At 34.5% G+C, this 13,001-nt stretch overlaps 3 protein-coding genes across 4 annotated transcripts; 2 read left to right on the top strand and 1 right to left on the bottom strand.

Annotated features, from left to right (window-relative positions):
• Positions 1–30: 30 nt before the first annotated feature.
• LOC130460846 (uncharacterized) lies at positions 31–3,485 on the bottom strand. The gene is made up of 12 exons (XM_056828496.1): positions 3,046–3,485; positions 2,798–2,931; positions 2,633–2,701; positions 2,190–2,261; positions 1,743–1,812; positions 1,377–1,436; positions 1,197–1,262; positions 992–1,083; positions 796–888; positions 609–707; positions 433–505; positions 31–273 (listed from the first exon to the last, which is right to left on the bottom strand). Exons 1-12 carry the CDS (start codon positions 3,109–3,111, stop codon positions 136–138), a joined length of 1,032 nt encoding a protein of 343 aa, XP_056684474.1. The 5' UTR covers positions 3,112–3,485; the 3' UTR covers positions 31–135.
• Positions 3,486–4,929: 1,444 nt separating this feature from the next.
• On the top strand, positions 4,930–10,710 carry LOC110794628 (pentatricopeptide repeat-containing protein At1g18485). 2 transcript variants are annotated; one of them, XM_021999598.2, is made up of 5 exons: positions 4,930–8,086; positions 8,387–8,441; positions 9,163–9,250; positions 10,492–10,571; positions 10,652–10,710. In XM_021999598.2, exon 1 carries the CDS (start codon positions 4,988–4,990, stop codon positions 7,928–7,930), a length of 2,943 nt encoding a protein of 980 aa, XP_021855290.1. In that variant the 5' UTR covers positions 4,930–4,987; the 3' UTR covers positions 7,931–8,086; positions 8,387–8,441; positions 9,163–9,250; positions 10,492–10,571; positions 10,652–10,710. The 2 variants fall into 2 exon arrangements, with proteins under 2 accessions (XP_021855290.1, XP_021855289.1); XM_021999597.2 differs by having other exon boundaries at positions 10,489–10,571; positions 10,652–10,709.
• Positions 10,077–11,589, top strand: LOC110794629 (protein COBRA-like). The gene is made up of 4 exons (XM_056828042.1): positions 10,077–10,188; positions 10,492–10,571; positions 10,652–11,090; positions 11,224–11,589. Exons 1-4 carry the CDS (start codon positions 10,092–10,094, stop codon positions 11,247–11,249), a joined length of 642 nt encoding a protein of 213 aa, XP_056684020.1. The 5' UTR covers positions 10,077–10,091; the 3' UTR covers positions 11,250–11,589.
• The last annotated feature ends 1,412 nt before the right edge of the window (positions 11,590–13,001 follow it).

The following is a 13,001-nucleotide window of genomic DNA, read 5'->3' as shown; positions in this document are numbered from 1 at the left end:
AACAAAGTAACAGAATACAGAGAAGGAAACTTTTACCAAAAACAAAATTGTTTCACTATTTAAAAAGAATTTAGACAACAATGTTCATGTTCAAAATGTAATTACAGAGTGAGATATCAATTGAAAATATGGAAATTAATTTCTCCTGTCTTTAGAAGGCTGTACAATCTGTCCGCCACGGACGTACACACGATCAGGATTCCCGGCTCCAATTCTTTCATTATGCTTCACTAATGGCTTAGGCATTGAAGCTTCTGAAATCTGTCTCTCCATCTACAAATTAAAAAACACAACACATGATTACATTATAATACCGGTATTAGTTGTCACATTGTCCCGTCCCCTTTTATTTTGAATTGAATACCCAGAAATAGATTATGCGACTTCTCGTAAATTCTTTGATCACAGAATTTGCATACAAATTTAGCTTACCTCCAGTATGGGCTCGAGTTGGCGCTTCAGCAGGTTGAATTCAGTCCTTGCTTGTTCCATGCTTTCTAAGCACCTGAAATTAAGTATATTTTCAACAAATTTCATCAGATGATTAAGGTACTAAACACCTGTAATTACATTAATTAAAAAGTAATTACGATAGGAAACACTCGTACCCTTCCATGCTCTTAATACCTTCCGTGTGCTTCTTATTATACCAAGTTTTTAACGATTTAAGTGCATTCCTTATAGGCAAAAGAGCTGCCAATGTAACTCTGTTTCATAAAAAAATTAAAAATATTAAACCCATTATTATCAATTGAATAATCTTCATTAATGAACAACCAGAGCAGGATTAATCACCCGGCACTATCAGCAACATCAGCCATACCACGTAGAGTTGTTTGAATTTCCGAGTGGATATCGATAAATGTCTCTGTATCTCTGAATTCTTTACTGCATCATCAAATAATTCAATTTAAAATAATTATAATGAAAAACATAATTAATCAATCTGAGAAGAGATTTTATAAATACTAATCCAAGTAGAGAAACTAACAGAAGATTATCGAGTAGTATGGGGACTTGAGTGAAGAAGTTATTCAGATTCCGAGCTTGATATTTTGGGTCTCTTTCAATTATCAGAATGTTCTGTTTTTTCCATACAGAAGATTATCAAGTTTAATTAGATATAAACTGAACAAGTTAAGCTTAATTAAGGACCAAAACAAGATTATGAAAAGGTTAATTAGAGTAATTAATACCCTATCCATCAATGAGCTTGTGTAATCAACATATTCAAACTGGTATTCAGCAACTCGAGTAATCGTCTGCAATAGGGAATTAAGTTATGGTTAAATTTACGAGCAAAATCCCGAATTTAAGGCTACATTTTTTGCACAATAATAATATACGAGTATTATAGGGTAATGAAATTTGTTAACCTCATTGACTGATGGCACAAGAATTGTCCCACCTAGTTCTACAATTGCTTCCTCCACCTGCTACAATAACATTTACAAATACATAATCAGTATTACTGCATGATTTGTATCAATAGGGGAAAACAAAATATATACTTAGGCTCCGTTTGATAGAGCGTAAAACGTTTTCAATGTAAAATGATTTTTCTTGGAAAACATTTTTCAAGGAAAAACACAACTCCATGAAAAATTGTTTTCCATCCCTTATCCAAACAAACAACGTAAAATGATTGAAAAGGGAAAAGTCGTTTTCCATGAAAACGTTGTACGCCCTACTAAACTGAGCCTTATAATTCGAACATTAGATGACGAATATAATCTGCTCACCCAAACTAACAAGTCCATACACTGCAGCAGGCAGTATGCTGTCTTTGTTCGTTCCAAGCAACTTAAGCATCTATGTACAATAAATTATACAACAACTTATCATCAAATTAAACATCAAAATATACTAAGTACTCTCTCCGCCCCTTAATACTCGACCTGTTTTGACTTTTTGCACTATTCACATAATTCACTTTGACCCTATTTTATTTATAGTATATGAAAACAAATGTTAGTATATAATATATTGTTGACTTCATCTTAATATGTATTTTCAAAATATTAGTATTTTTATAAGTTTTTATAATATATAGTTAAAGAAATCGGTGGTCAAAGTTGTGCATTGGCAAACCTGTCCGGTCAAAATAGGTCGAGTATTAAGGGACGGAGGGAGTAACTAATCTGTAGTAGTAATTAAAATGCGATGATTAATACTAAATTCGACCGTACCCTTCTTTGTCCTTTGCATGAGAATTCCTTCTAAATTCAACACATTGTCTAACAAAATCTTCTGCACCGATGCTGCATTATTTCGTTTGCCCATAAAAAAAAATTAAAAAAAAAAATCAATCAATCATTTAAAATTCCGAAATGTTTAATAAAATTATCAATAATCTCTACAAACTTTAAGGTTATGAGTCCTAAAATTGAATACCCTTTACGGCTACCCCTGGACATGAAGAACGTAACGACTGAAATACTTCCTTAATAATACGATTTTTTTTTTGCTTAAGCAACTAAACAAGAAGATTGCCAAAATATTTATCGATCATATTGTATGATATTTCTTGAATTAAAAATTAATTACACTCCTACTATCTACGATAATCTTGATTAATTAACAAATTAAACCAGTTCTTGATTGAAGACGAGAAAGAGAGAAGATTGATTACATGGAACTGCTATCCTTAAAACAGCGAAGAATCGGATTGATGTTCGAGAATTCCACATTGTCTTCTTCTCTACGATATTTAGAAAAAAATGTGATTATTAGTTGATTAATCAAACATAATTAATTAAACAAGAAAAAGAATGGGAAAAAGGAAGAGATAACGAACAGAATTTGAGCCAATTTATCGAGGTTTTCTTGAGTAGCTTGATAGAAATCAGTAAAATTCGAAGCTAAGAATCCTGGGTATGCATGATCTTGTTGCAGCGATAATAGATTAATGAACTCGCGATTCAGAATCCGCTGTTTTTCAGAAGCAGATAAACAGAGACTGATTATGAACTTAATTAGAGAAAAACAGAGGTTAATTAGACAGAGAGAAAAAGTGATTAAGAAATCTAGTAGAGTAATTAATACCCCATGAAGGTAAAAGAGTAAGTGATCAACGAATTGTCTCTGCAAAACAGCAAATGGAGAACCCATTTTTCCAAGGTTTTCTCTCTCTCTCTCTAAACTGTTGTTCCGGTGAATCTGAAATGTTGGCTGTAATTGAATTATGGATAGTAATATTGTTTGCTAACAAGTATTTATAGTTAATGATGTGAACAAAGACACAGTTGAGCTATTTGTACGTACGCAGGTAGGGCCTATCTTGTGCTTTGGGTTCGAGGATTGTTGTTGAGGAGGGGATTCATAGGTTGGCCGCCGGCGAAACCGGGCGGCGAAATCAAACGGATTTTATGGCTAATCGTGGTTATTCGTACTCCCTCCGTCCCATTTTATTCTTTATGTTTCGTATGATATAACTTGATTTCACAACTAATTGATATTGATAAAGATTTTTCTTTTTTAATTTTAAATAAACCATGCAATTTATGTTTATCGATAAGGTTTCACTTTTATCCAAAATATGACATTGTGAAAGTGCGAGAGATTTTATAGTTCAATGAGAACGCGTGAAAAGTTTAATGTCACAATGATTTTAATTAATTAAAATAATTATTAATACGATTTTTAACAAAATATTAAAGACATTTATCATACAATATAAAAGGAAATATTCCAATTGGGGCACTAGAAACGGAAAACGTAAAAAATAAAAAGGGGCAGAGGGAGTAACATCTTTATATTGAATTGGTTTGTCTTCTTAATTAGTGGTAGGTTTATTAAATGGTTGATTAATTGCATTGGTAAACGTGACAACAAAATTGTGTCGTCCCTCTTTTTACGTTTCGTATCATGCACGTGATTTAACAACTAATTAATTAATATTGATAAATCCTCATTTTTTTAATTTAAACAATACAAATTACATTTATTGCTAATGTTTTCACTTTTATCCAAAATATGATATTGGAAAAGTGTGAGAGATATTATATCTCAATGAGAAAGTGTGAAAAAATAATTTCTCGGCTTTTTAGGTGGTAAAAATAATTCATCCTTAAATAAAAGCAGAAAATTACTTTTACAAGTTATGTTACTCAAATTATCCATTCCATTAATTATCCGTGTACGTGTTACATCCTCTAACACTTATACGAGTCATACTGTCATACATGATAACATGAATATGAGCACTTCTTCACTAAATATTGAGCAAAAATTATGTAATGTCTTTAACAGTAAAGTGGGATATATATGTCCACACGTATCCATATCCAATACGAGCACGAGTAACCTAGATTATAAAAAAGGGTGATTCCAAATCAAAAACCGTTATTGATGAATAATACAAATTACATGGAAAAATCGTAAATAAATAGACTTTAAATATACATTTAATTTTTATTTTTATTCTGTTAACATTAAATTATATTATGTTAACATCATATTTTATTCTTTTAATTCAATGTTTTTGTTTCTCTTTTTATTTTCACCTTCATTTTAGTTTCCTACCGATTTATTTACAAAAATGGCATGTTATTTGCACGGTCCACGTATAACAGTTATTGATATACTTCCTCCGCTCCGTAAATAATGTATCATCTTGTTTTTTACGCTATTCACACTAGACCGTTATTAGTCTTTTGTGATTCGTACCTAAGGAAAATTGTAGTAATGTGAAATCTTGTTAGATTCGTATCGATATATATTTTCTAAACATAATATTTTTTATAATTTTCACTTATATATAATTCAAGATATTAAGAGTTAAAGTATACACCGTAAAACCTAAAATCAACCATGGTACAATATTTAAGGAACTAACGTATATTTTTTACCCTTACAAAAAAATGTATTTTCTTCTATTAGGCTAATGTTACATCTTATGTTGGTTGTCTGGTTGCGCGCCAAACATAACTTAAAAAAACAGCCTAACAACCTTTTTCATTATTTACTCCATTCCCATTTACAGAAAATGGCTATGGCTTTGCTACCTTCTTCTTCATCCCACCATTACCATTCCCCGTTTCCCTTAAACTCAATTACCTACCAATCATACAGAAACAATTACAATCTTCATTCAACTAAAAAGCCAGTTGCATCTCTTTCTCTCTCCTCCCCTAAACCCCTCAAAAACCCCCAAATTTTAAACCCTAAATTCTCATTTCCCCTAATTGTGCACAATCTATGTCAATCCCGAAACCTTAATCAGGCATTATCTGTAATTCAAGAACAATTGGCGAATCCGAACTGTAATTTAATTCAAACAGCTGAGGCCGTTGGTTTATTGATTCAATCATGTGGGCAGCAGAGAAATATCGAAATCGGACGAAAGGTTCATGGAGTTACTTCTACCCATTTTAGTAATGATCTTGTTCTTTACACTCGGCTTATTACAATGTATTCTGTTTGTGGGTTTCCTTTGGATTGTCGTTTTGCTTTTGATGAATTGAAGGTGAAGAACTTGTTTTTATGGAATGCATTGATCAGTGCTTACACTAAAAATGAACTGTATGATGATTCATTATTGATGTTCTGTGAGTTAGTTTCAAGCACAGTGTTTAAACCTGATAATTTTACCTTCCCTTGTGTTATTAAATCTTGTGCTTTGGGTTTGAGGATTAGTCTTGGGGAGGCAATTCATGGGTTGGCGGCGAAATCGGGTTTGGTTTCGGATGTGTTTGTGGGAAATTCATTGATTATGATGTATGGAAAATATGAGTTAATTGAGCATGCAGTGAAGGTGTTTGATAATTTGCCTGAAAGAAATTTGGTTTCGTGGAATTCGTTGATTCATGTTTATTCAGAGAATGGGTTATATATGGAGGGTGTTGTTGTATTTGTGAAGATGCTTGAAGATGAGTGTTGTTTGGTACCCGATGTTGCTACAATAGTGACAATCTTACCGAGTTGTGCTGGGGAAGGGGATGTAGAAATGGGAAAGATGATTCATGGTTTGGCTGTAAAACTAGGTCTCATTTGTGAGGTAACTGTGAATAACGCCCTTGTTGACATGTATGCCAAATGTGAGCTCTCAAATGCTGCTCAAACCCTCTTCGAAAAGAAGGAAAATAAGAACACTGTGTCTTGGAACACCGTCATCTGGAATTTTTCTAGGGATGGTGATGCTTGCAAGACATTTGATCTTCTTAGGGAAATGCAGATGGAAGGAGATGAAACTAAGGTCAACGAAGTCACTATTTTGAATTTGTTGCCAGCTTTCTCCCACAAGTCACATCTAATGAGCTTAAAGGAACTTCATGGTTACTCATTAAGACGTGAATTTCTTGGTGATGAGTTAGTGGCTAATGCTTTCATTGTAGCCTATGCAAAATGTGAGTCACTAAGTTCTGCCGAGTTTGTCTTTCATGGAATAAGCACCAAGACATCGAACTCTTGGAATGCAGTAATTGATGGTAATGCACAATATGGAGATCCGAGAAGAGCTCTAGACTTGTACCTTGAAATGGGATCTTCAGGCTTACATCCAGACAGGTATAGCTTAAGTAGTCTGCTTTTTGCCTGTTCCAAACTTGGGTTTTTGCCATCTGGCAAACAAATCCATGGCTTTGTGCTCCGGAATGGAATAGAAACTGATCCATTTATATCAGTGTCACTACTTTCTTTGTACTTCCGCTGTGGAAAACCACATTTTGCTAGGGTTTTATTTGATGGAACAGTGAATAGAAACCGAGTTTCCTGGAACGCAATGATTTCTGGATATGCACAGAATGGATGTCCAGAACAAGCTATAGAAATATTCCACCACATGCTTGAGCGAGGAATTCAGCCCAATGAGATTGCAATAACAAGTCTCCTAATGGCTTGTTCACAGCTGTCATGCTTGAGGCTGGCGAGGGAAATACACTGTTTCACCTTGAAGGCCAATCTGACAAAAGACATGTTTATAAACTGTTCCATCCTAGATATGTATGCAAAATGTGGGTGCATAGAACTATCTAGGAGATTCTTTGACAACCAAACCAAGAAAAATCTAGTATCATGGACTGCCATGATTTCAGGATATGCAGTCCATGGATATGGAAATGAGGCCCTGTTGCTATTTGAACAGATGTTAAAACTGGGATTAGAGCCTGATCATTTTACATTTATTAGTTTACTTATGGCATGTAGCCATTCCGGGCTTGTTAAAGAAGGTCTGGAATATTTTTATGAAATGGATAGTATATATGGGATAAAGCCCAGGTTGGAGCATTACACTTGTGTGGTGGACATGCTAGCACGTGCTGGGAAACTGTATGATGCAATGGAGTTTGTGAAAGACATGCCCATGGAAGCTGACGCTAAAATTTGGACTTCTTTGGTTAGCTCTTGTAGGACTCATGGTAATAAGGATTTAGGAAGAATGGCAGCTGAGAAACTGCTACAACTAGATCCAAACAGGGTAGAGAACTATGTTATAGTATCAAATGTACTAGCACAATCAGGTAAGTGGGGTGATGTTAGAAGTGTGAGGGAAAAGATGAGGGAGAAAGGTCTTCAGAAAGATGCTGGATGTAGTTGGATTGAAGTTGGAAGGAAGATTTATAATTTTGTGGTTGGTGATCACATGCTTTCTAAATCAGAAGAGATTCGGGAAATCTGGAGTGTATTAGAGGAAAAGATCAGTAAATATGGTTACAATCCTGATACTAGCTCAGTGCTTCATGATGTAGGACAAGAAGAGAAATTACAAATATTGAGGGGACATAGTGAGAAGCTCGCAGTATCCTTTGGCTTGTTAAAAACTGCGGAAGGTATGACAGTGAGAGTGTGCAAGAATCTACGTATATGTAGTGACTGCCATAACGCCATTAAATTGGTATCTAAGGTTGTGAACAGGGAGATAGTTGTGAGAGATAACAAGCGGTTCCATCATTTTAAGAATGGGTGTTGTTCGTGTGGAGATTATTGGTAAAAGAAATATATGCACAACTGCAGCCGAAGACAATTTCTCCCTGTTGTGACTTGTGAGTAGGGTTGTGAATGAACACAGACTCAGCTAGAACTCAGGCTCGGCGAAATTTCATTTGTGTTCTTAGTTAAAAGATCCGTTAAAAAGATAAAGCTTGAGGTTAGTTTGATCAATACATACTTATTTGATCTTAAATGAACTGAACTTCAACAAGTGTTTGAGCTGACCAAAAGCTCGAGTTCAAATAAATTAAATGAGCTTAAGCATGCATAAACAGGGTAAATGATCCGCTTGGATCATATACAAATACACGAGAATGTTTGTTCATCTCTCATTGATGCGCTTTATTGTGGCATTCAAGCATTCAAACATGTATACATTTTACTCATTGAATAGGTGCTCATATATCTTATATAAATCTTACAACGATCCTATCTCATTTCCCTTGTTTCTTCGCAGATATGTGTTGCCAATCTTGACAAAGCTTCATTTTTCGCAGAAGAAATATGACAGAGTAATTACTGTATCTCCCATGATCAAAAGCTTGTGGTTGTCACTTGTCAATGGACTTTAGGTTTCTAATTGATGTTAATGCTTCTTATGAATAGTTAAGACATTAGCAAGTGCATAAAGTGAACTAGTCAACAAAAGCTCAGTTTAAAGCTCTTTCTTCCTCTCCTTTTTTGTCATTCTCTGTTGTTTAAAGAAACAAAAATGGTGACTTTGTCATCAAACTGCAGCAGAAGATCCACTGCTGAACTCAGTAGCTTCACCATTTTCTTTGCATGCTTGGTTTCTTGGTTTCTTTTTACTTCAACTGGTAATTATTTACCATTTGTTGTTTTTGTTGCTAAAATGGGTCTTTAGTTTATTTCATTTGCTTATATTTTACAATTTGGGCATACTGCCACATTTTTGGTCTACAATTCTTGTTTAGTTGCTAAATTTATACATGATGGAAAAGGATTATACAGTTTTTGTCTGACTTCGGATGTGGAGGATGAGAGTTATTATGAATTGCCGGAATTGCTATTTGTGGTACCTTTTTAATAAGGACAAAGTATTTCAAGCAAAGAGCATTGTCATTGTTGTTTTGTTCTGGTGTTTACTAAAATCTATTAGGTATTGTGTACTCCGCATTGAAGTTTATGGTTAATCATGCTGAATTCTAATGACTGTCTGAGCTGCCATAAAATTTGACTTTTAATTCACTGAATCCTTAATTCCTTGTGCAGAAGCTCATGAAGCTCTTGGTCCAAATTGAATATTACTCTCAAATGGGATGTTATCAAGAATATCAACTGGATACCTGATGGATATATTGTAAGTTACTAGTTCTGCTATAGTCCTATTATCCAAGAACAATCTTTTTTCAGATGTTGAAAACCTCTGCGCGATTTTTCATCAGATATATCATTCTATGTGCTTGCATTTTCGAGAAACTGTCTATTGACCTTTTATTATTTTCTTGAAGTGTTTAAATATACTAAGCTAAAGACATGTTAGCTTAACCTAACACTGATGTTAACCAAATTACATTAGGAATATGTGGACCAGGAAACTAATAGGGGTGTATATGATCAAAGATGTGCATTGTCATGCGTAAAAGTGACCAACGTTGCAAGTAAAAACGAACGCAGGAAGTATGATATAACATTATTATATAATGGAGTTTTTGACCCTATTTTGGAAGTCATCAAAACTAAATTTTGTCTAGTTTAAGTTATTTTTTTATGAACTTATTTATATTAAACCTAACTTGTTTTTACATAACTATACTTACTTTATCCTTAGACCTTAGGTATATCTCGAATTCTCGATTTCATAATACTAGTAGGCCTTGAAGTCTGCAGCCCAAAACATGGGTCAAGAGATAGAACTAATGAACCAAACTTTAATGCCCATAAGGCCAAGTATAATGATATGCTTGTATAAGTGTGTTGCCAATCTTGAAAAGGCTTCATCTTTGACAAAAGAGATATGCAAGACTGTTAAATCAGCAATGTCTGTTACAAACTTGTGGTTGTGATTTTGTGAATAGTCAAGGGCCAACTGGCCAAGGCATTGTGTAAGTAACTAACAAGTTGCATAAGTTGACTTAGGCAACCACACCTCATATTAAAGCTCTTCCCTTCTCTTTATCTGTAAGTCATTTACAACAAAAATGGAAACTTTAACACCTCACTGCATCAGAATATCCATGGCTAAACTCACCATTTCCTTTGCATTCTTGCTTTCCTGCTCTTTTTTTGCGTCAACTGGTAATTAAGTCAGTTACCTTTGTTCTAAGCTAATTTGGTGTTTTATCTCTTTTGGTTAAGACTTAGAGCTGCATATATGTCTTTTGGTTAAGACTTAAGAGCTGCATAATGTTGCTAAATTATGGTCTAGAATTTTGTTTTAGTTCCTGAATAATGTATGAGGAATTTTATTTTATGTTGCATTGATAGTTTGATCGATCAATCTGTTGTTTAAGTTGGATCCATTCAATATTGTGTACACTGCTAAATTTTAATGAATGATACTGATGATTAAAGTTGCTGAATCCTTATATACTGCAGCAGAAGCCTATGATGCAGGCGGTTCAAATGGAAATATTACTATAAAATGGGATGTTGTGAATTGGACCCCTGATGGGTATCTTGTAAGTACTCCTAACACTACAGTGCACCATTGATTTGCCTTTGTTTCATTGGCCTAATCATGTTGCTTTGGTGCTGGCAGGCTGTTGTCGATATGTTCAACCATCAGAAGAACCGCAACATTGAAGCACCAGGGTGGAGACTAGGATGGACATGGCCCAGAAAGCAAATAATATGGCAGATGGTAGGCGCGCAAACCACTGAGCACGGAGATTGTTCGGGATTTAAAAGGAACATTCCTCACTGTTGTAAGAGTAATCCACAAGTCATAGATTCGCCTCCTGGGACACCTTACAACCAGCAAATTGCTAACTGCTGCCGCGGTGGGGTATTACGTGCCAATACTCTTAGCTCTTTTCAAGTTACTGTTGGTCAAGCCGGAACATCAAATATAACAGTTAAGCCGCCAATGAATTTCACATTCAAGGCACCCGGGCCTGGATATACTTGTGGGCCCACAAAGATTGTGAGGCCAACCCAGTTTACCACAGCAGATAAGCTCAGAACCATTCAAGCTTTGAGTAAGTGGCCTGCTTATTAAGCTTTGGCATCTGCTTTGTTGGTTCCTTGATTTCATCTTCATCATCTATTAATCTAACTATATAACTCTTGGTATGAAATTTGACTAATGACAGCTACATTTGATGTTGGCAGTGACATGGAAGGTAGTTTGCACGTAATCTCAGTTCTTGTGTCGGAAGATCTAAGGAACAATTACAGATTTGCTGCTGAATGTGCTGATTTAGTGGGTCTGTTACCCTATTTGGCAACCCAACAAGTTTTTTCTTTTTTATGGGAAGTGGATCAAGTTGAAAAGCTTCAAACAATAATGTAACTGAATGCATTCATATCAAAAAAATATTTAGTAAGAATGTTTTTTTGAATTTGAATTTGGGAGTTATAACCTCGTTTTGATCAGAAATTTTTCTTATCTTATCCGATTCCTTGATTTAAAAGTACTAAACATTGACTATGTTTTTTTATTACTATAAGAAAAATATTGTCATTTTCCATGGTTGATTGGTTTGTTACTTTACTTGTCCAAAGTATTGTGGATGTGTTATTTCCCCATGAATTAGGTGTTTTGATTTGTTAATTTGATAGAGCATTTTGATCCAGAGTAAATTAATTAGCCTAGCAAAATTCCCAAAACAAGAGAGCAATTATATCAGTAATCAGTTATACAAAAGGTCAGTTTAAAGCTCTTCCTTCCTCTCCTTTTTTGTCATTCTCTGTTGTTCAAAGAAACAAAAATGGTGACTTTATCATCAAACTGCAGCAGAAGAACCACTGCTGAACTAAGTAGCTTTACCATTGTCTTTTGCACTAGTGGTTTCTTGCTCTGTTTTTACTACCATTTGTTTTGCTTTTGTTGCTAAAATGGGGTCTTTCGTTTATTTCATTTGCTTATTTTTGTACAATTTGAGCCAGCAAACTGCAAACTGCAAACTGCTGCTGTGGAGGGGTATTACCCGGCCTTCCAATGCTGGTGCGGTTTTTCAAGTTAGTGTTGGTCAAGCAGGAACAAATAACAGGACAATTAATCTGCCTTCAAAGCACCAGCTTGTAATGCTTGTGGTCTGCCGCAGATTGTGAATATAACCAAGTTTCTGACAGCTGATAAGCACACAACCGTTCAAGCTTTCAGTAAGTGGCCTGCTTAATGAGCTTATGCTTTGATTGTTGGCTCCTTGATATCATGTTCATAATCTATTAGTCTAATCAAATAACTTTTTTTAAAAGTTAACTAAATAACAACATTTGTTGTTGACAATTGAATTGACTTGGATGTAATTTTCACGTTGTTGCAGGATCTAAAGATCTCTTCTGAGCTACATCTATCAATACAGCAATGAATCTCAAGAAGATCGAGTTAAAGAACTCAGCTAACAGAAGCTATAAAACAAGTTTGCTTAAAACCTGGAAACGGTTATAACAGGATTCACAGCGCTTGCTTCGGAGAAGATCTAAGAAATAATCACAGATTTGCTGCTGATTGACTTGGGATAACAGGTTTCTGATTTATACAGCAACCCATACATAGAGTTTGTTTTTTTCTAAATTGTGAAATTGGCTCAATTTTTCATAAAGTTAATAACGGAACGTGATACTGGGATTGTGCTTTCATGGGTCTATTCATTCTTTAATGGTCAGGGGAGGCCCAAATTGGAGAAACCTTTTTGACATCCAAACATCACTAGATCGTCTTGTAGAACAATTTGTCTAATTATGATATAATAATCTAGTTTTTCATAGCATAATTATCTATATGTATGATATAACATTATTATACAAAAAAAAATTTTTATCTCTTACAATATTTTTTCTATAATATATATATACATTTTCCTCTTATCTTTACTTTCGTTAATTCCACTTTTTTTTTTTTTTTTTTTTTTAAACTTCCTGCTCCTTTCTGGTTTGATTGGTAA

Source organism: Spinacia oleracea, chromosome 5 (genome assembly GCF_020520425.1).
Source record: "Spinacia oleracea cultivar Varoflay chromosome 5, BTI_SOV_V1, whole genome shotgun sequence".
Taxonomy (NCBI): Eukaryota; Viridiplantae; Streptophyta; class Magnoliopsida; order Caryophyllales; family Amaranthaceae; genus Spinacia; species Spinacia oleracea.
The sequence above is the reverse complement of the archived record's forward strand: the minus strand, read 5'-3'. Positions and strand labels throughout refer to the sequence as shown.